This window comes from Antechinus flavipes, chromosome 3 (genome assembly GCF_016432865.1).
Source record: "Antechinus flavipes isolate AdamAnt ecotype Samford, QLD, Australia chromosome 3, AdamAnt_v2, whole genome shotgun sequence".
NCBI classification, from domain to species: Eukaryota; Metazoa; Chordata; class Mammalia; order Dasyuromorphia; family Dasyuridae; genus Antechinus; species Antechinus flavipes.
This window is the reverse complement of record NC_067400.1, coordinates 438136254-438159786: the sequence shown is the minus strand read 5'-3', so window position 1 is coordinate 438159786 and position 23533 is coordinate 438136254. Positions and strand designations below refer to the sequence as shown.

Genomic DNA, 23533 nt, shown 5'->3' with positions numbered 1-23533 from the left:
TATGTGGGAAATGTGAATGTGATATTTACTGTGGTGGTAGAATAATTTAAAAGTGCTTGATAAACCTTAATCTTCAGTATGACTATTGATTGTCTCTTTTAATTCAGCTGAAATTTATTGCACATAGTATACAGCAATGTAGTAGTTGCAAATGAAAAGATAAAAATGTAGTCCTTGGCTTCTACTGAATTTCTACTGAAATTCTACTAAAAAGATACTTATTATCAAAAATCTTTTCTTTGCTTCTATTTTCTGGGTTCTAGTTCTTCAGGGCCATCTCTAGGTTTTCTATTTTCATCTATAAAGAGGCTCTTGCTGACAAGGGCAGGCATTAGCATTTTTAATTTTTTTAATCCATAGACAACAATTATATCTGAGGATAGTTTACAAAAATCAGCCAGAATACCCTAAAACTAAGATTAAATCTAATCTTCTGAGTGTCTCTATTTAGCACTGATTTAAATTCTTGGGTTTCAGACATCCGTCTGACTTAGGGTTAGAAATCCCATGCACTTTAATACTTTTCAGGAATGCTGTGACTCCAAAGCCTGTTTTGGACTCCCCACCAAAAAATAATATCAGGATACAAAGTCTATTTTTCTTCCAAGAGCCTCTTTGATTGACATATAAATGAAACTGAAGGAGAACCTAAGTTAAGAAAAGCAGAGCCATTGTTGTAGACCTTCTGGCTTCGCATTCCTACCTTGATGTGTACCACCAGCAAAACCCTAAGTAATGGTTCTTGTTTTGGAAAGCATAAAATAACTTTGTCTACATATAGGTGAAGTAATGCAAAGTAGTTTGATGAGAGAGTAGTAAATAAAAAATGGCAGTATTTTATAATGCTTCTTGTAGAAGATGGCATCTGAGTTGAGTATGGAAGATTGACTAAAGTTTCTAATAAGTTAAAGGCATAGAGCATACTACTTGTGGCACATTCATGGGATAAAACTTGGAAAGGGTTGGAAACAGGAGATAGAATGTTGTCGCTGGGAACCAGCTAGAAGACCAGTTTAACCTGAAATATGGAATCCATGAATGTAAAACTTTTCTAATATTTTTCCTTTGTTTCTCAGCCTCCTCCCCAAACCACAGCTATAACCTGGTGCAGATTTTTATATTTATTTTAAAGGCTTAGATGCAAGTGCTATGAATCATTTGGGAATGAGAAGTTAAGTTCCTAAAGGAAATGATTTTAATTTCCCAATAAAGCAAAGGGAAGAATAAATGAAAGTGAAGTTTAAATCAAATTATGTAGAGTATTCTGAAGGTAGAATACTTTGGCTATGATTAGACCAGAGTCAAAAGAAGATGCTAGAAAAGACAGAAGACTGTTTCATCCGGGGTCAGGTCATACAACTCTTAACTGGTCTGAGTGATGAACAGAAGAGTACTTATACTTAGAATGTCCTTTTTACATATTACTCTTTTTTTTTTTTAATGAACTGAATAGTTAAAAAAAATTAGTTTGGAGACAGAGCAGTAATATAGCAACTTTCAGTTTTTTCATGCCTTGCTGGATTAAGATTAAAAAGAGCTAAAATCCTGAGGACAAAATGTTGCAGAAATTCTGTTCCCATATTTTATAAGCTCAGGTAGTACTTACCAGCAAAAGTATTGGTAAATTTAAATACTCTTTTTGTGAAACCCACATTTTGGTTAGGGTCTCTGTGTAGGGTTATTCTAGCATTTCTAATTAACTAATTAAAATTTATAGTGCATTGTGCTTACAAATTATGACCCCAATTACATTGCATATTTACCAGACTTTCAGATAAAGAGTCATCTTTGTTTGGATTGTTGATTCTGTTGCTGAATATGCAAATTCTTAAAAAGGGCCAATATAAATTGAAAATACAGAATTTTTATGTATACTTTGAACCTTTCTTCCTATATAAAAAAGAATTGCTTAATCTCAGCAATATTTAACTTTAAAATCAGTGTCATGTCTTTGTGATAGTTTTTGGTTATGGTTCACCTAATCTCCAGCATCCTAAAAAGGTATGCAAAATATGTGAGCCTTGCAAGCTTCTACTAAGTGGACTTTTTTTCCCAAAAGAGAAATGCAAGCAGGTACTGAATAAATTCAATATGTAAAATTCCATTAAGATGAACAAATTCTCTGTTAGAAAATGCCAAATCAAAACACAGGCCATGACTTATTCTACTAAAGTCCTCCTTTGGGCATGGGTAGGGAGATGGAGTTCTACAGAAAAGGGTCCTTGCTTGTACAATTCTATTCTTTGATTTTTAGCTTTATATAAGATCATGGCTTTATAAAGAACCAGAGGAATCTTTATTTTGCTTTTAAAAACTTCTCCTCTTTTCCACAGTGTTTGGCACTTCATAAGTGCTATTTAAATGTTAGCTTATTGTTGTTATTGTTATATTATAGGTCTCCATGTGCTTTATGTTTGAATGACACTGGCCTTTTCCTTTTCCTCACATAAGACACTCTATCTTCCATTTCTAGGTATTTTTATTAGCTATGTCCCCCACTTCCATATCTGGAATTCTGTTTCTCCTCTTGTCAGCCTCCTGGCTTCTCTAGTTTCTTCAAGTATCAGTTAAAAATCTCATTCTACAAGAAGCTTTTCCTGAGTTCTCCCCCCCTCAATATTAGTACCTTTCTTTTGGGAGTATCTGAAGTTTATCAGGCTACATTTTTTGGGGGGTGGAGTGGGGTACATGGCAAGTTTGTATGTGCTGTCTCTCCCATTAGATTGAGCTTCTAGAGATTAGGGATTGTTTTTGTCTGTAGGTCCCCAGTGCTGGCATGGTACCTGACACATAGTAGTAAATGCTTAATAAGTAATTGTTGCCTTGAAGACTTCCAGAGACCATTTAGAAATGCTATCCAGGGACTTTGCTTAGATTTGCTCAAATTCATTAGTATTAGTAAATTCATTAAGGTGGGATTTTTAACCCAAATCTTCAGTCATGGAATTCTTTAATCTTTTTGGGGTCCTCACGCTGCCTCTTAGTACTCACTCATACAGGTCATAATAATAATAATAATAAGAAGAAAGTATCATATATATTGCTTGAAATTTGTTTATTTTAATTTAGTACCTTTCCTTTTCAACCAAACTCTTTTTAAGCTAACTTTGTGCCACAGATTCTTTGAAGATCTGCTTCTTTTCTGGAAATCAAAATTGTTGCTGCAGATGAATCCACAGTGAAGTTTGTTAGACTCTTTATTTTAGGAGTGCTTGGAACCCTTTTCTTTTCATACACTATGGCAAAGAGAAAATGTGAGAATGGAGAGAACATAGGAATAGTCAAGATCTAGGTTTATAGGAGATCATTATATACCTCAACAACGATACTGTTTGAGGATATATTCTGATGGAAGTGGATCTCTTCAATAAAGAGAGCTAATTCAGATCAAAGATGGACAAAAGCAGCTACACCCAAAGAAAGAACACTGGGAAATTAATATAAACTGCTTGCATTTTTGTTTTTCTTCCCGGGTTATTTCTACCTTCTGAATTCAATTCTCCCTGTGCAACAAGAAAACTGTTCAGTTCTGCACACATATATTGTATCTAGGATATACTGTAACCTATTCAACATGTAAAGGACTGCTTGCCATCTAGGGGAGGGGGTGGACGGAGGGAGAGGAAAAATCAGAACAGAAGTGAATGCAAGGGATAATGCTGTAAAAAAAAAATTACCCTGGCATGGGTTCTATCAATAAAAAGTTATTTAAAAAAAGATCTAGGTTTAAAATCTCATCTCTGCTACTCCCTTTATAACTTGAGGCAAGTTACTTAACCTTTCACACTTGCTTCACTCATCTGTTAAATTAGGACTTTTGACTACATGATATGGCAGGGTGAATTGTAGATGGGCATTTCAAATCTAAATCTAGTTTCCTACCTTCAGTAACTATGATGAAAATCTAATTCCAATCCACAATCTTGGAGGCATTAGAAAGATGCATATTAAGGCTGAGATCCTGATCAAAAACAGAGATTTCTTGCCCTGAAAATCATCTGGGACTTAAGGCCATAGGAAGATATTGATGTGGGAGATTAATTGATTTGGTGGAAAGGACACTGGATTTGGAGCCAGATAACTAGGTCTGAATCTTAGTCCTGTTATATTGAAAAGTTACCAACTCTCATTTGTCAAATGAGGGAGTTAATCCTTCTGGATTTTTATACATGCGTTCATACATACATACATTTTTACACAAAGATGATCCTATTGGGAAATCTTTCACTCAGGTCAACAACAGACATTTATTAATCACTACTGTTTTCAGAACTCCTTCTGGTCCCCATAGTCCAAAAATGGACCTTTGCCTAGGGTTTAATTGGTACTTAATGCATACTTGTTGAATGATTTGCATTATAGTCTAGTAGGATAAACTATGTAGTCAGAAGACTATGATATATAGTAATAATACTTTGTGAGAGATGAAAGGGGAGGACATGAGAGATGGGATGGGGATCAGTAAGGACTTCATTGAAGAGGTGTAATTTTTAGTTGGAATTCCAAAAATGAAAGGGAATCCAGTGGGAAAAGAGGGTCAAGGAGAACATTTCAGGCATAGAGGATAAAGTGAAAAAAAGTAGGATCGGTCTGGGAAAGAAAGAAAGCTAGTTGTTTCCCTGTACCTATCCAGGGGAATGTGAGTTCCTTAAAGAGGATTCCCATTGCCCACTACTGTGATTTATATGTATTAGGATATTAATAAATGTTCTTTGGCTTGGAATAGTATGGACTAAAGCTCTAAGGGTAAGATAATAGTAGATTGTTGAGGCTCATGAGTGTCAGACAAAAGAGTTTGATCTTTATTTCATAGCCATGAAGGAGCTATTCGTTGAAGCTATTTGAGGAGAGAAGGCAAAGACTTATACTTTCTCTCAGGGAATTTGGTCTATAAGCAGATGTTTTTGTGTGGCTGTATTTATTTTTCTATGTCACCCCAGCTAGTCTAGGGATTGGAAACTGAACTTTGAGTGTATATATCACTAGTGTTTAGGGAATAAAAAACTAATTGTTCTTTAATTCCAAGAAATGGGAGGAGGGACAATTTGGTGTATGTATATATATAAAACTGGTGTTCACCCTTTTATGTCATTAATATTAAGGGGTCTCTTATATAATAAATCAAAAGGCTTTATGAGTGCCCCTTGCTATCTACTGCTCTATTCATAGCAAGTTTCTCTGGGAGTACGGATGTTTAGGTCTTAGATCTTAATACCCACAGAATCTAAGGAATTGTTGGGCATGGCTAAAGATGTCTAGTGTAGGACTTATAGGGAGGGACTTTTGCAGCATAGCAACAGTCTTCAAGACTATGCTTAGTCTGATCTGATTAGAAGTTAAACAACTTTTGCTCTAGAGACAGAGAATATTAAGGGATGCCAGTAGTATTGCAGGAGGACTCTATATATCAGTACCAGACCTTATTCCTCACCAAAAAATTGAGTTTTCCCTCTATCTTCTTTTTTCTCCTTTTTTTTCTCATATCACTCAAAAAACCTCCCTTTATCACCTCTTCCCTTTATGCCCATATCAGATAAAGATGTTGCCTTATTTCATACCAAGACAAACCTCTCTAACACACATTTCATTCTTCAGATGCTCCTACTAAGTGTCCCATTCTCACTAATTTTCAGTCTCTTTCTATCTGCTGGCTGCTTTTCAGTGCTCTAAAAATGTATTCATCTCTGCTTCAACTGATATAAACACAAAGCACTCAACCCTGACTTGATTTGATCATCCCCAACAAATATTTTTCTGCCTGTCTCCATTTTTTCCTGACTAAACTGAGAAAACATTTCCATTTCCTCTCTTCTCACTTTCTTCTAAATCTTCTGCAATCTGCCTTTGTCATTCACCTGCAACTTCTCCAAGATCATCAGTGATCTCTAATTTGCCAATTTTTGCTGGACTTCTCTCTATTTTTTTTCAACCCTCTTTTTTTTTTTTTTTTTTTGCGGGGGTGGAGGGTGGGGGAGTGGGAGAGGGAGTAGTCAGTCAGGATTAAATTTCTTAAGTATGATCACACAATAAGTGTCTGAAGTTTGAAATATAAATCTCTGTTTGGCTTTTGACTCTTTACATCTTGGCCCCTTTCTGTCTTTCTAGTCTTTTAAATATGTAATTCCTTCCATGTACTCTTTGGTCCAGAAGCACTATCTTTTTTGCTTTTTTCATACATTTCTCCCCCTCTCCCCATACTTTCCTTTCTTTGTAATCTTTCTTGCCTCCTCCTCCCCCCACCCCCTCCCATGTTTTCAAATTTCTTTCCATTTCCTGATTTTTCTGGCCTCCTTAGAAGCTCAGCCCAAATCCTACGTCCTGATGGCTTTTTTCAGTCATTTCTTACTGTTAGTGTCTCATTGAAAATACTTTCTATTTACACACACTTTCTCTGTGTGTGTATTTGCCTGCATATACAAATACATATATATGTAAAATATATAATTATTTTTATGTTGTTTCCTTCTTTAGAATGTGAGTTCCTTGAAAGCAGAGACTATACATTTGCTTTTCTTTTTCTCTCTCATACTTAGTTTGGTTCCTGGCATATTGTAAATAGTCAATAAATGGTTGTTGAATTACTGGTTTTTGCTGTGTGTGTATTTGTTGCCTCCCTCATCAAATATAAACTCTTTAGGAGTAAGAGATGTTTCATTCTTTGTACTTGCATCACTAGCAACAGTGTCCTAATAAATGTTTGTTAATTGGTTAAAAGTGTTTCCTTACTTTTAGAAAGTGACCAAGGTAAGTTGAGTAATTCCAGCCCTAAAGAGAGTTGGAGTATAAGAGACCAGGGATCTCCAAAGCTCCAAATATTTGTATTTAAAAGCAGTCTTCTGAGCCAACTTGATCAGGTTTTATGCAGCAACTTGCATGTATGGCAAATGTATATCCTGTTCTTTCAAGCAAAATTCCAAAAAGAAATTTAACACTTACTATTTAAGGAAAGTAGTTAGTGACACACCACAAGGAAGACTGAAATGGAATTTGGGAACAAAATATTAGATGGCAGTCAGTGAACATCTAGTGGTTACAGTTTTTACAAAATAGTTTTAACATCCTGAGTTGCTTCCTCATAGGAAATGGATGGCACTTTATAACATAAAATAACTTAATTAATGTTAACATCCTGATATGCTGCTTGCTCATAGAAAATGAATGACACTGTAGCAAAAAATACTTATTTTTTACACATCTTATCCTTGTCTATCTTTTTTTTTGTCTTAGTTCCTACTGCCAAATTTTGATGCCACCTTCTAAAAAAATTCTTTTTTTCTTATAAGAATCAGGTGGGTTTAAGCAATAATATTTATTAGGGAAAAGAATTTTAATTCAAGTAATTAGGCTTAAATAAAAGATTTATCTTACCTAATTGGGTAGTACTTTCTACACTATTCTAGTGTAACTTCACCAGATATATTTTGACCCATAATACTTTCTGGTTTGATAGGGCATGTCCTCCAAAACAGAATACTAACTTTTGCAGAATATCACTCCAGTTTTTCCTAAGCTTGACATTGCTGACTTAGGAGTTGCCATTAAACTGATTCCATCTATCCCCGTTATAATTATAAATTCATGGTCTGACTCATGAATCCTATAAGAATTTTTGTGATTTACCCACATTTCTGCATAATTAACTAAACAGATATGTCCCCTACTATTGCCACCAGTGATGAGTGGATAAAAAGTTAATTGTATCTGAAGCCCTTGCTTGGACCAGATGCTAAGGATAAAAAAAAAGAAAAGTGAAATTGTTTCTTATTTTAGGGAACTTATGTTCTAAAAGGGTTAAGCAGCATAAAAGATAAAAGAAATATCAAATAACCTCAGGAAGTTGGGGAGGAGAGTACGATCAGGAAGGACCTCATGTAAGAGATGGCGTTGAGCAGAGAATGAAGGCATTACAAAATACAGATATTTTTGTAATTTGTAATACAGGTATTACAAAAAGCAGAGGTGAGGAGAGAATATTTCAAGCACGAGGGGCAGCTTATATCCAGGCATGGAAGCCAAGGATAGACTGTCCTGCACTTCAAGCAGTAAACAGGTCAGTTTGGCTGGAACTGAGATTGCGTGAGAAGGAGTAATATGTAATCAATCTTGAAATATAGGGTGGAGCCAGATTGGAAGAACTTTGCCAGAGAGGACGTTGGATTTTATCCTGAAGGCAATAGGGAGCCACTGAAGTGTGTTGAATCGTGGATTGAGCTGATTAAATTTGTGCTTTAGGAATACCAGGGGTGTCAGCAGCATTGAGGACAGACTGAGGCCAATTAGGTAATCAGACAAGGGATGATGAGGGCCCAAGCTAGTGATGGTCCCTAGTAAGCAAAGAGAAGGACAGGAGAGATGTGGACTGGCAACATTTTTGGATAAGGCAGGGGTGCTGAGTGACTGTGAAGCAACAAGCATGACCCTAAAATTGCAAATTGGGCGTCTGGAAGGACTGGCAGTGCTCTCAACAAAGGAGGAAGTGAGGAAGTGGTTGGGTTTTGAGTGAAAAGATAATGCTCTATTTTATACATGTTGAGTTTGAGATACCTATGGAATATCAAGACGTGTACTCCGGTATTTCCAGTCAAACATCAAAGACAATAATCTTAACCCTGTTCATCCCCTAAAGCAATTAAAGAAAAAATCTTTTCAAGGGGACCTAGGTGGCCCAGTGGCTGGAGAGCTGGACCTAGATGCAGGAAGATGAGAGTTCAAATGAGGAAACCCTAGCCAAGTTTTAACCTTTCCCACCATCAGTATCTTCAACTGTCAAAAGAAAAGGGGGTAGCGATAGGATTGGGTTGTTGTGAGTATTAAATGATATAAAATACTTTACACAATGCCTGACACATAATAGATCATTATTTCATTTTTTTTCCTCCTTTCCCTTCCATTCTTTATATTGTCCACTTGAAATTAAACCTTACAAAGGCAGAAAGCAGGTGTTCACATTTTTTGGTATCAACACTTAGCTCGACTCTTAATTGTTTATATTTCCCTAAGGTTTGATGGATTAAGAAGCTAGGATAGGTCAGAGGATATGCTAAGAAATATTTTAAGTATTATCTTATTTTGAATGAATCATGTTTGGATCCTGTGGATTGATTCCAGGGTATGGAATTAAACAAGTTGAGGTAAACAAATGTGTAATGAACTGTTTATTATGATACATAAACATTTGTGCTCTCTCTCATTTTTGGATATATTCTGGATTGTGATGACTATGCTAATGTAAGTTTTTGAAAAGTTTATATTTTTTCTTATTTTTTTTAAAAAAACATAATTATTATTTCCTAGTAACCATCTTCTTCAGCCCCATTCTCTCCCTATTCCCTCATTACCACAAAGTACAGTTAAGTCAAAAACCTTAGTGCGTCAATTTAATCACATGAGACTCATTCTATATCTATTAGTACATGTTTTCTTTATCAGTCATCTGGAATCAAGACTAATGATTTTTTGAATGTTGTTTTATTTCATGTTGTTATGGTCATTGTATATGTTGTTCTCTTGGTTCTTCTTAGCTTCCCCATGTATCAGTTTACACAAGTCTTTCCCAATTTTAAATGAATTGTTCCTAATAATAATAATAATGATAATTATTATTATTATTTTTGCTGAGGCAATTGGGGTTAAGTGACTTGTCCAAGGTCACCCAACTAAGGAAGTGTTAAGTGTCTGAGACCAGATTTAAACTGAGATCCTCCTGACTTCAGGGCTGGTGTTCTACCTACTGTGCCACTTAGCTGCTGCCCTAATTATTTCTTACAGAATAATTGTATATATTACATTAATGTGAGAAGTGTGATGAGGTAGTGAGAGAGTCAGTCCCAGGAATACCTGGATTTAAGTCTTATCTCTGACATTTTGTGGTTTATCCTGTGATTGCTTAATCTTTTAATTCCTCTTGGCAATTCTGAATTTAGAGAAGATAATGGCCCATATTGTTGAAAGAAGTTTCCTTACCTCAGATTTTCCTGTACTGTACTAATAAAATTATAGATTCATTCCCTAATATATTCATGTACCACAATTTTGTTTAGCTTTTTTTTTTTTTTGCCTACTATAATAAGTTATATCTTTCCCCCCGTGAATGGTTTCTTAATGTATTTTCCCATATCTTCTGTGACTAAATTTAAGAAAACATAACTGTAGAACAAATAGTTCTGAAACTGGTATCCAATTGAATCTTCAACATAATTATTTGTAGAGAGAAAAATGAATTTCTTATTATTTTTGTGATACTTTATTAGCCAGAAGATTAGTAGTACCTGCTCTTAAATCCAAGTTGACTATCCTTCTTTTCCTCCATAGTTTCCAAAAACATTGGCCTTTTGAGTCAAGGAAATTGCCCTATTTTTATGATGACATTTAAACTGCTTGTTTTAAAAGTGGCCTTTTGGCATTAACTACAATAAGTGATTTGAATATGGGCTTAAATTATATGAGTATTGTGGCTGTGAAGCATTCTAGTTATTCTTGGAATAATTGGATTCTGTCATATTGAATCCTTCATGTGTCTTCTAAAGAATATCTAGGTCTCATATCCTAGAATGTGTTGTTCAATCTGTGTGGGACTTAGACCTTTGGTTTATGTCCCTGGGACTCTGGGGGCTGAAATGCGAGTGAACCTAGCCCTGGTCTGGATAGGTAGGAGGGGACATCTTTTCTCAGGCTCTTTTATAACATGTCAGAAAAGTTTTTGGTGCTTAAGAGAGATTGGAGAGAAGAAGTGAGTCAAAATTGGCATGGTGTCTTGCTTAACTTTATTTTTTTTTATTATAGCTTTTTATATACAAAACATATGAATGGGTTATTTTTCAACGTTGATCCTTGCAAAAACTTCTGTTTGAACTTTTCCCTTCTCCGATAGCAGATCATCTCATACATGTTAAATGTGGCTTAACCTTAATTTACCCTATTTTTTTTTTCATGTATCACTCATGCCCACATGTTCTGTTCATAATATATTAAATTTCAGTTAGTTGTACATTTTCAAATATTTCATCTTTCCATGTTTACACATTGTCTGGTTGGAATTCCAAGGTTTTGGAAAGATCCAGGTTGAAAATTGGCCTTTATCAGACTATAAAAGGATCCATGACAAAAAAAAAGTTAACCTTTGAGTTAAAAGGAACTTTAGAGATCATCTGGTATAAATCTCCCATTTTACAAATGAGAAAATGGAGTCCCAGAGTCTCCTTTGATTATAAATCAAAGACTCCTTTTCCTACACAGCCCTGACTTAATTGGAGACCTGGCATCTAGTTTGGACTAAAGGTGTAGACCGAGCATATTAGAGGACATATACACCTAAATCTTTGGGAAACAGACTGATTGACATTTTGTTCCTTTAAAAGTACGCACCTATTGTGACTATGTAACTGTGCTGTGATATTTTCTAACTGTGATCCACCTAATGTATAATGTGCTTCTAGTCTGGTTTGACTTTTCCCCCCTAGGAAGAGGCTAAAATCTCTTCATTATAATATAGACAGTGTAGTGCATTTTGAATACAAATTTATCCATGTTCAGAGTAATTTTTCTTGTGATTGTCTCTACCCTGGAGAAGTGCCTTTAATGAATTACATACAAATTGTGTAATTTAAGAAGTTAATTTGGTTTTCTGGTTACACAGGACTAAGAACAGCCCTTGTAGAAAGAGATGATTTCTCATCAGGGACCAGCAGCCGAAGCACTAAGCTGATCCATGGTGGGGTGAGATATCTTCAGAAGGCCATCGTGAACCTGGATTATGAGCAGGTAATTGTGTATGCTAGTTGTTAAACAAAAATTGCTACTATGCTGTTTTCCCCTCTCCAATTAAATCAGGCTTTTAAATGGCGTTTAATGTTTTCTCCTGTTGGAAATATCAGTTTAATGTGTTCTGCAGGAGTATTTTTCAGGAGAGGCGAGACAGTTTTTTTTTTTTTTTTACTGTAGTGTTTAGAGGCAGCCTAGTGAATAGAGAGTCCTGACTCAGAATCAGGAAGCCTTGGGTTAGAGTCCTGCCTCAGACATATATTGGATATGTGATGCTGGAAAAGTCATTTATTTTTTTATGTACCCAGTCAACTCCCTCACTGAGATGTGGATGGAGTAAGTGACACTTCTGCATTGGGATGGTTTCCTCACCAGGAGTTCCTTGTATCAGTGAAAACATTATTTGAGTGCAGAAAAACAAAACGCTTTTCCCACAACCCATTTATGGGTAATCTGAGGCCATCCAAGTGGCAGATTTGCTGAAATATCTTTGAACCTGGTGTCTTTGAGTTTACCCCACCACCCGCAGTCCCCTCAGGGCTTTTTGTATGCCATTGTTTTAATTCAGGGGCAGTCTCTGGCTCCTTTCTCTCCTACAGCTGTCACCATCTGGTCATGTTATCAGTAGCAAATTCTTAAGGGGAAGGAAGATTTGAAGCTTATTTTCCACACTATAATTCTGCCCTGTATCCAATCTTCTTAGGTTAGAAGGAGACAGTAACATTTTCTAGAAAATAAAAATTCAACAGAATTTTCCACCTCTGTTTTGCACATTGAAGACTTTAATAAAAACTTGACTTAGGCAGTTCTGTACCTGCCCTTGCATGCCCCTCTTTGGAATACTCTGGGCATCTCTGATTTACATTGGTGGGGGTGGTTTGTGCAGGGGAAAAAAAAAATCTAAGGGTACCTACCAGTGAGTAATCTATCATCCCTTGCAGGGACAAATGTTTTATGGAGCTGGGGCAACAATAGAGGGAATACAAGATAAATGGTTTGTATAATCATGTAGCTCAAGTCAGGGAAATATCTTACATCTGGGAACCCCAATGGCATGTTTTCCCCCTATGCAAATACAGTAAAGGTTTCTAAAAATCCTTGAAGTTGACAGCATGATGTATTATTGGAAATATGATTAAGATATTTCCTGGCTCAGAGGTAGAGAGGGTTGTGTATGTATCAATCAGTTGGCAGGACAATTTTCCCCCTTTGGAAAACACCATAATCTGTTACTGCCAAGCTAATTTTCCATATTTTGCTTTTTAGTACAGGATGGTGAAAGATGCACTTCATGAGCGTGCCAACCTGCTCGAGATTGCTCCCCATTTATCTCATGCATTACCTATAATGCTTCCAATTTACAAGTAAGCTTGTTGAGATCCCCTGTGATCTGTCTGCTTGGCTGGAGTTAGCATGACATTGTCTTAGCAGGAATATTACTACAGTGGGCTTTTCTTAATGATTATAATTGGTGCTTATCTGTCTTTTAAAAATATTTTCCCTTGCCTTATTTTAAAAGTATGATTTTTTCCCCAGTGATTTTTCTTTTGACATAATTTCGTTTTAAAGGCCTGATTTTTGAAGGCGGGTGACAGTCACCCTCTGCATTTACAATCCAGAGCTCACTCTAGTTTCCTTAGGCATACTGATAAGCTAAATTTACATCTGGAAAAACCAAAGGTGTTAAAACCAAGAAACACCCGCTTTTGACCAGAGATGCCTTGGAAAGTTCACATTGACAAAAAAGTTTTTGACCAACTTTAGTTATAAATAAGTAATTTTTTAAAGCTGAAACTTTAATTTGTAGGTGTTTGCCTCTACCTATATTGACACATATTTATACCTAAAGTAAAAATTAATTGTATTGATTCTTTTTTGTAATGGGAGAATGACATTTTATTTGAGGATTTGTAACTTAATCTGGTGATTTACAAAACATCTTTATGTTTTTTGGAGGAATGATATGCCCATGAATTCCAAGTTATTAAAGATTTTATTTGATAGCCATTCTCAGTTCTTTTAAAGAAAAATGAACTTTATTTCTATCTTGTATAGGGGCCAACGTGGCTACTACTTAGAACTCTCATAGAGTAAAAGGATAAACTTTGGTCTTGATGTTCACATTAAGTATTTTATAAATTTTTCATGCAATGAACTCATTGTTTTCATTAACTACATTTGGTAATCATTTTACTGTACTGATGAAAGTATATTATGCTCAGCATATACTGAGAAAGCTTTGTGCTTTTTAAATCAAAATTGGCCTTTCTTCATATGTTGTCCTGAGACTAAATACACTTTGATTCATCTTTTTAAGTATAGAATCCAGAAAATGCTAATTTGACCAAATTTCAAAATTTAGAATGATTGTTATTGCACAAGCATAAATTTTAATAGCCTAGAGCCATTGATGAGATCTTCTTGGATTAGAGTTATCAATTATCTCAAAAAGCGGGTTATGTGTTACTCAATGATTGTCAAGGGGCATGAACCTAGATTCTATAATTCTTTGTCTTGCTTTTGTCACCAATTCCTTGATTGCCTTAGAACATTCATTTAAATTCTCACCCATCTGTTTTACTAATGTAATTATCTAGGTTAATGTCAGATGTTATTTATTAAATGTTCACATTTAATACATTTTGCATCATATTACTACAGTTGTGCTTAATTGTAATGAAATACTAAAGTTATAATGATCAAATGTCATCTTTTTGCTATTATATTTAGTTTTTCTAAGCATCATCTCCTTTCCCCACCTGCATTTTTCTTCTATAGGTGGTGGCAGTTACCTTACTACTGGATAGGAATAAAGCTGTATGACCTTGTTGCAGGAGCCAATTGCCTGAAAAGCAGTTACGTCCTTAGTAAGTCAAGAGCACTTGAACATTTTCCAATGCTGCAGAAGGACAAGCTGGTTGGAGCTATTGTCTATTATGATGGTATGTTTTTCTTATTGTAAAAAAGTAATTATACTCTTCTTCAGTTTCATGACTTTTATTGAATGTTTTAATGACTTTCATTTAGTTAAATGTGTATAATTAGAAGAATAAGATCCACTTGATGAATAACTTTTTAGAGTTCTCTAAGATGATTATTTAAGTTATTCAGTTTAAGCATGGGTCTTTCCTTTGGACAAGCAGAAGAAAAAAAATGGTAATGTAATATCATAATAATGGGTCAGCAGCTTGTGGGTTCTGTTCTATTTGGAGGAGAGCATCTCATCTAATTTCATAGAACTAATCAGTGATACTGGATAGGCTTGAAATGAGCTTAATTAATGTACAAAATTCTACTGTTATAGAATTCAAGTAGCTAGATTTCTATCTAGTTGACTCATTGGAGACTTCTGCTCTTTTTACAGAAAACTAAAATTCTAAAGTGATTCTTATACAAATTGCCTCATGCTTTAAATAGTGTAGTTTTAATGAATCCTGTTCTTTCATGGGCCACTCTTTTTGTGTTATAGCACTTACTAAACTATGATTATTACTTGAAACTTGATTTGTATGTGAAAAATAACATTTACATACTTTGCTGCCCATAGATACTTCCTCCAATGTCTTCTTACATTTTTTTCTCCTGCCCTCAAGACACACACACATACACACACACACACACGCACACATATCTGTGTATATATATGTGTGTATATGTATATGTGTGCGTGTGTGTGTGTGTGTGTGTGTGTGTGTGTGTGTCTTGAGAATTTTTCAATGACTTTTTATAGTCTTTGTGTTTTATTTAGGAACAACAATAATTTTCTCTAGATCTCTGTGAAGGACTACTCATAGTGTTCCTGTTTTTAAAATCATTTCTTTTCTATTTTCCTTCTTCCTGAAATTTTACTTCCCATCTCATGGTTGGTTTGGTCCATTTTCCATCATCACCTTTTCATGGATTTGGGCCCCACCCTATGCCATTTAATTTGCTGTGTCTTTGACAGAGATGACTTGCCTTATGAATATATTATAATGTTGTAAGCAGCCATAGATCTGTTACGTTTCCAGATGAAACCTCTATTTTCAAGGGGTTATAAACTCAGAGAAAATGCCCTCTGGGTTGAAACTAGACATATGTGTACTTTGCCCAGGACACAATTTTTGCGCATAATATTTAAACAACGAAGCTACATAGGTAGATGTTTGATTTTGTGAAAGCAGATTTTTTTTCTGTTTTATTTGCTTTTTGAAAAAAATACTGTTTTATTTTTTAGATGAAATTTTATATTGTGTCTGTAATGTTGACTATATATTTTACTTGAAAGAAATCTATATAAAATAGGATACTTAGTGTATTTCTGGATGGCAAGTACAGAAAGGTTTCTGAATGATGCATAAAATGTTTGGAGAAAGATTGTGATATGTAGTAGCCCAGAGGAATTTTCACTTGCATGGATATAACTGCATGTTCGTAATGATAAATGATTTTTTAAAATCACAGAATTCTGTGGCAGCCAAGAAAAACTTAGATTGTGTGTTCAATATTCAGTGAAGTATTATTCCTGTAGTACAGTTTCTTGTATTTAGAAGTGTCACATCCAATCTTATCTTGTCCTTTTAAGGGGTCACTAAACTATGGAGTGTTCTTAAATCTTTTTTTCTACTCCTTCCCTGTGATATGTTCCTGAATTGATTTAAATGTTTTCATTTTATTATTGAGCCTTCATCTTAGAAGAGAGAGACAGAGAGAGAGAGAGAGAGAGATATGGAGGGAGAGAGAAAGAGAGGAGAGAATAGTATGTGTGAGTGAGAGTGTGTATGTGTCAAGGGCAGTAGGGACCAAACTCAAGAAAATGCCCCCAGCAGAAACAGCATTTACAAAAATCTTAAGAGTCTTATACAAACATTAAAAGCTAGAGAATTCACAGTTTGAGTTATCTTCCAACATCTAAACACCACAGGGTGCCCACTTAACTACTTTCTTGGTGCCCCCCTGTTGTGCCTACATGTTAAAGGACAACCTGAACTATGAATTTCCTCTTTCTGCGTCAGACCCTTAATGTTAATTCATTGTAGTTTTTATTGGGTGATTATATAAAATCGGTTCCTTGGTTTGTGAGGAATAAGAAGGCATTCTGTAAAGAGCATACCAGCTATCCTAGTTGGCTTAGAAGCATTTCTTGTTTTTGCCCCTTTTGATTATCTTTAACCCCTCTCCCACATTTCCATCTTAGCTGCTTATTCAGTATTTCCATCACACCCAAAGCGTTCTTTTTAATGTTATCTTAAATTTAAAAAAGAAATTATTTACAACAGATTTGAATCTTTAGAGCAGTGTTTCTTTTAACTTTTTTATGTCATGGGACCATTTGGATAGTCCAGACCTTTTCTCAGAATAATATTTGTTGGCATATTAATGATTAAAAAGCAGTGTTAAATTTCAAGGAGATGTTAGCAAAAATAAGTTTAATTATTTTTTTCCCTATTCAAGTTCATGGAATCCCTGAAATCTGCTCATGGACCTTTGGAAACCTGGATCCAATATTAGGTGGCTATTTGAGAGAATGGCAATGTTCCTGATTTAGTGATGGAGTTTTATAACTGTTGCCTCTTGTGCCTTCTTATATTTAGGAAAAATTGTAACTCTTGTGTTTCTCCTTTGAAGCCCTCCACAGACTGGCTGTTGCTTATGCTTTTCTTACTAAATATTATTCTCCTTTATTCACTTTGCCTGCTGAATGAACTGATTTTCATCCTGCATTTTGTTCTTTTGATGTGGCACAGGTTCTTCTACCCTCCCCCCCCATTCCTGAAAGTAGAGTTTAGCAAAATGTCAAAAGATATTAAAAATAATTATTTGTATTATTTTACACCTAATACTTCCCTCCCCAAATTCTTCAAAGAAGCCATGTAAGATGCCTTCTCAACCTTCATTTACATTTTGTATTTAGCTTTTTTGTATAAACTTCTGACCCCTTTCCTATCTCCAAAAGAACAGAAATTTTTTTAGGGTATGGACTATTTTACTTCTCTTTCTAAGTTGGCATCCCAGCATAATATCTGGCATTTTTCTAAGTTGGCATCCCAGCATAATATCTGGCATTCTGGTAGACACTAAATAAATGTGGTCTTTTTAACTTTTAAAATTTTTATTTTTCCCAGTTACATATAGAAACATCATTTTTTTTTGGTTATACATGTACATTTATTTTTTAAAACATTTTCCTATGAAACATGTTGGGAGAGAAAAATCAGAACAAAATGAAAAAAAACATGAGGGAAAAAAACAAAAGAAAAAGGAAAAAAGTGAATGTAGCATGTACTGATTTACATTCAGTCTTGTTCTCTCTCTTCATTTGGCTGACATTTTCTATCTGAAGTTTATTGGAATTGCCTTGGATCACTGAACTGCTGAGAAGAGAAGCAAGTTCATCACAGTTGGTCATCGCTCACTTTTGCTGTTGCTATACACAATATTTTCTTGGTTCTGCTGATTTTGCTCAGCATCAGTTCATGTAAATCTTTCCAGGCCTTTCTAAAATCAACCTGTTCATCATTTTTTTATAGAACATTATATTCCAGGACTTGCATATACCATAATTTATTTAGCCATTCCCCAACTGATGGGCATTTTCCAATTTTTTTGCCACTACAACAAAAAATTTGCTACAAACATTTTTGCAAATGTGGGTCCTTTCTCCTCTTGTATGATTTTTTTGGGATACAGACCCAATAATGGCACTACTAGATCAAAGGGTATGCACAGTTTTCTTAATCACAGCAGTTTAGCAAATGACATGCTCAGTTCTTTTTCAGTAGCGGAGTAGCTCAGTGGGTCAGCCTCCAGTCTCATCACAGAAGGCAAATTGCCAGCATGGGAAACCAGGCTATTGCCTGGAGAGAGCAAGTAGGGCCACTTCCTGCTTGTGAGCAAGACACCAAATGCAAAGCCTCCCCTGTGTTCATAGCCAAGACTTAGAATTGTATGAGAAATTTGGGATACCACCTCCTGTACCCTGGGAGCAGAGCTTGATCTGAAAAGTCACAAAATAAGAAAAAAAGAAAGAAAATGAGCAAGAATCAGAAAAGAACCTTAACCACAGAAATTTACTATGGTGATAGGGAAGACCAAAACACGCTCTCAGAAGAGGACAAATATCCACATGGGAAATCTCAAGAGATGATAGGAATTGTTTTCAAGCCCAGAGAAGGCTTCTTAGAAGAAGCCTTGCAGGATTTTAAAAGGCAAATAAGAGAAGTAGAAAAAAAAATTGGGAAAAGAAACTAGAGATATGTAAGAGAGAGTTAATAACTTGGAAAAAAAAAGATCAAAAATTGACCAAAGAAAACAAAATCACTGAAGAAATCAATTCTTTAAAAACACAATTGGCCATATGTAAAAAAAAAAATCCACTGAAGAAAACACCTTGAAAAGTAGAATTAATGAAAAAAAAAAGAGAGAGATACAAAAGCTAACCAAAAAAAAAAAATCATATACTGAAAACTAGAACTGGGCAAATGGAAGCTAATGAAATTTTGATTTTCAAACTCAAGGGAAGCATAGAAAAATAAATAGTGAAAAAATCCCCAACATTATTTAAAGGTTAAACTGTTGATGTTCCTAGATGAGAAAATGATACTTAAAACTCTTGAACTGTATCTTTTATTAGAGCAATTAGAAGGGATGTAAGATAGACTGAGGGTGTAAGTATATAAATTGACTATGAGGTGATGAAATCAAAGAAAAAGACATTGAGGGGTAGAAAAAGAATTGTACTGAGAGTTGGGAAAAGGGACTGTAAAAGTGGGATAAATTAGATCACATGAAGAAGCACAAAAGACCTAATACAATAAAGGGGGAAAAAGGAGAAGAATGTTCATTGTCTGAAGCTTAATCTCATTACTTTTGGCTCAAAGAAGGAATAACAATATTCATTTGGATGTAGACATTTTTCTTCCCTTATTAAGGAAGTAGGTAGAGAAAGGGGAAAGAAAGGGAGGGGCTAGACAGAAGGAAGGGCAGAAAGATCTAAGAGAAAAAGGGATAAGAGAAAAGAGGAAGTATGATTGAAGGGGAGGGCAAGTCTAGGGAGTGTTAGGTTAGAAACAAAACACTACTAAGGAGGGACAAGATAGAAAGAAAAGTATATACAGGGGAGAAAATGGAATGGAGGGAAATACATAGCTAATAATCATAACTGTAAATGTGAATGGGATGAACCCTCTTCTCCCCAACTCCCTCATAAAATGGAATTAAATAACAGAGTGGATTAAAAACAAATTCTACAATATCTTGAAACATATACAAACAGAGTAAAGGTAAAAAAGGCTGGAGTAAAATTTATTATGTTTCAGCCAAATCCAAAAAAAGTCAGGGGTAGCAATTCTGATCCCAAACAAAAAGCCAAATGCAAAAATAAATCTAATTAAAAGAGATAAGGAAGAAAACTATATCTTATTAAAGGATACCACAGGCAATGAAGTGGTATTGATACTAAATGTATGTGTACCAAATGGTATAATATCCAAATTCTTGAATTTAAGCCAGTTACAGGAAGGAAAAGAGAGCAAATTTATTCTAGTGGGAGATCTCAACCTCCCACTCTCAAAATTATATAAATCTAGCCACAAAATAAACAAAAAAGAAACTCTAGAAAATTTATTAGAATCCTAGAAAATTTAGATATGATAGTTTTCTGGAAAAAACTGAATAGGTGTAAAAAGGAATAACTTATTCAGCAACCACTGGTTTACTGCTTGAATGTTAATGTTAATTATTAACTGCTTATTAGGGCAATTAAAAGGGGCCTACATAGACTGAGGGTGTAAGTATATAAATTGATTAGGATGTGATGAAATCATCAGTACATGACCCATACACAAAAGTTGACCATTATATTAGGATATAAAAACTTCACAATCAAATGCAGAAAGAGAAATGGTAAATGCTTCTTTGATCACAATGTAATAAAAATTACATTAGATAAAGGGTCAGGGAATGACTAACTAAAAACCAATTGGAAATTAAATTTAATTCTTAAAAATAAGTGGGTCAAACATCAAATCATAGAAACAATAATTTCATCCAAAAGAATGACAATAATGAGATAATATACCAAAACCTATGGGATGCAGCCAAAGCAGTTCTTAAGGGAAATTTTATATTTCTAAATAAATGGTTATTGTTGAATCAAATTAGTGATTTTTGGCTAGACTCGAAATGTCTCACATCTATTGACTTAAAAGCATATTCATGAGTTGAAAGAAATGTTCTCTCAATTTTTATTTTATGTTTCTGAAAACAAAATAAAAATATGGATGCTGTATGAAATGGCCCAAAGAGACGCTAGGTTTGAATTCTGACTCTATTATTGTTCAGGTGAGAGTGGGCAAGTGACTTTAAATTCTCTGGATATCATGTTTATGGATTTATGTATCTGCAAAATGAAGGATGTAGATCACACAAAATCCCCAAGATTAATTGGGGGTTAATCCCAAAATGAATTCTAACTTTTAAGTCTTGGATTCTAGGAAATATTAGTCTTTTTTTTTTTTTCCTTATGAATAAGATTGTGTTTACAGATGTGGTTACTTGGTCTAATGGTGTTTATAAAAGATAAAATGCCCAAAGTTAGGGGCAGCTAGGTGGTGCAGTGGATAGAGCACCAGCCCTGAAGTCAGGAGGACCTGAGTTCAAATATGGCCTCAGACACTTAACACTTTCTAGCTGTGTGGCCCTGGGCAAGTCACTTAACCCCAATTGCCTTAGCAAAAAAAAAAAAAAAAAAAAAAAAAGACAAAGTTAAAAATAAGATATGGACAGTATACTTTAGCACCATATAACATCATTTTGCCTTAGTTTATTAAATAGATATATGCGTGGTCCTTTATATACAACTTATGCTAACACATTTAGAAGTTATATTGATTTTTTTTTTTTTTTAAGGAATCCTTTAATAGGTATGGTAAATGAGATTTAGATAGCTAGATGATGCAGTGCATAGAGTGCTGGGCCTGTAGTTAGGATGACTCCCAATATCTGAACTGTGGGATTCTAGGCAAGACACTTATATTATCTGTTTGCCTTTGTTCCTTCAGCTGTAAAATGAGTACAATAATAACATTGACCTTCCAAGGTCAAGAAAAAAATTAAATAAAAGATAAAATGAGATCTTGTTATTATTCAATTTTCAAACCTCAAAGCATTATATTGTTGTTTTTAGGAGTAATGCAAATGATCATCTGATTCATCTGTTTTGTAAATAAGTTTGTTATATATTCACATGTACTTTTGTGTAGTACATTACAAAATGTAGTTGATCAACTGAGTGTTCAAGCTTCCTACTTATTTTTTGATCCTCTTATATAATTGCAGAGGAAAAATAAAGACAAATATTTAAGTTGGCTGAGTCAAAATTGTCCTAAGATTTGATAGAAGAGCTTCAAATATTTCAGCCTGCAGCTTTCTAGCTGGCCTTACTACTTATAGTCTCACCTCTTTCCTGACCATCCTTTATATAGCTACCAAAAATATTTTAAATTAACAGGAGTAACTGTTACTCAGGTTTTTAGTAATATTTTGCCCAGGTCTCTTCTTTGGGTACTTATCTTTTTACCTTCTTTTCTTATACCACAATTAATTTTTCCATATGTTTTCCTCCCATGCCCCACATTGGCTTGTATTTTAACTTGAGACCAAGATGTTTGTTATGCATTGATCTTTTTCCATAAATGCCTTTTCCAGTAGTTTAACTATATAAATTTCACTTCACTGTCCAGAAGTTTTTTGTGCCAGCCTGGAAAATAAAGTACAAATCTTGGCCTGATTAATTAATAAGTAATAATAATAAATGCTTTTGATTTTAACATGGCTTGTCAGACTCTTAATTTTCCATATAAATGATATATATGTAATATTAATATATAAATATATCAATAAATATATACTTAAATAATAGATAAACATTTATGTGTTATATATTTCAAATTAAGTATACTGCTGACCCTTCAGTGATCTTCTTTTGCCTCTGTCTTCATGCATTAGTAGTAGAACTCTGGTTATTCCCCAAGGTATTACTAAAATGTATTCTTCTTTGTTTCGTGACATCCATCCTTCCTTCAAGGACAAATTCAGTGTTCACTCTTTTCATGACTCCTTTGATTATCTAGCCAACTAAAAGTCACCTCTTATCCTTCACATTTTTCTAAAACAATTTGTTTAGATCATCTTTGTCTTTATCACACACTACCTTGTATTATATTTGCAGTTGTATATCATATATACCTTCCTATAAAAATAGGAAGGTATATACCATAGATACCATATATGGTATATACTATATATACTATAATAGACTGTAAGTATAGGGGACATATCCTTTTGTTTTCTTTCCAGATATTCATTCCTTTGCTAATATCTGCTTCATTGTATTCGTCTTTACTGTAGATCTCTATATACAGCCCTAATTTCTATATATCTCCGCTTCCTTACCTCTAATTGCTGATGGACTCTTTTCTAGTATTTTATTGGCACCTCAGAATCAGCATGTATAAAATGGAATTCCTCATCTCCTTTTACCTTCCTTATCTTTTCAAGGCTCAACTGATGTGTTTTTTCCTGGGAAATCTTTCTTGATCCCAGCTCCTCAGTGCTTAGTCCCTTTCTCAACATCATAAAAGCACTTTGTAACAAAAGCATTTTGTATCTCCTTCCTTCTCTTCCCTCTACATTATATTACAATCATCTGTGTATATCTTGTATTCACCAAGTAGAATGCAATCTCTTTGAGGGTAGAAACTAATTATTTTGTCTCTGTAACTGGCAACTGATA

The 23533-nt window shown here is 34.6% G+C and overlaps 1 protein-coding gene across 4 annotated transcripts in view; it reads left to right on the top strand.

The window, feature by feature from the left end:
* GPD2 (glycerol-3-phosphate dehydrogenase 2) overlaps positions 1–23533 on the top strand; it is a 185881-nt gene that overhangs the window by 91248 nt on the left and 71100 nt on the right. For all 4 annotated transcript variants that reach the window (XM_051986359.1, XM_051986356.1, XM_051986357.1 and 1 more), the window contains exons 4-6: positions 11636–11760; positions 13027–13124; positions 14539–14702. In XM_051986359.1, the coding sequence (XP_051842319.1) occupies positions 11636–11760; positions 13027–13124; positions 14539–14702 (387 nt within the window). The remainder of the gene's footprint in view (positions 1–11635; positions 11761–13026; positions 13125–14538; positions 14703–23533) is intronic.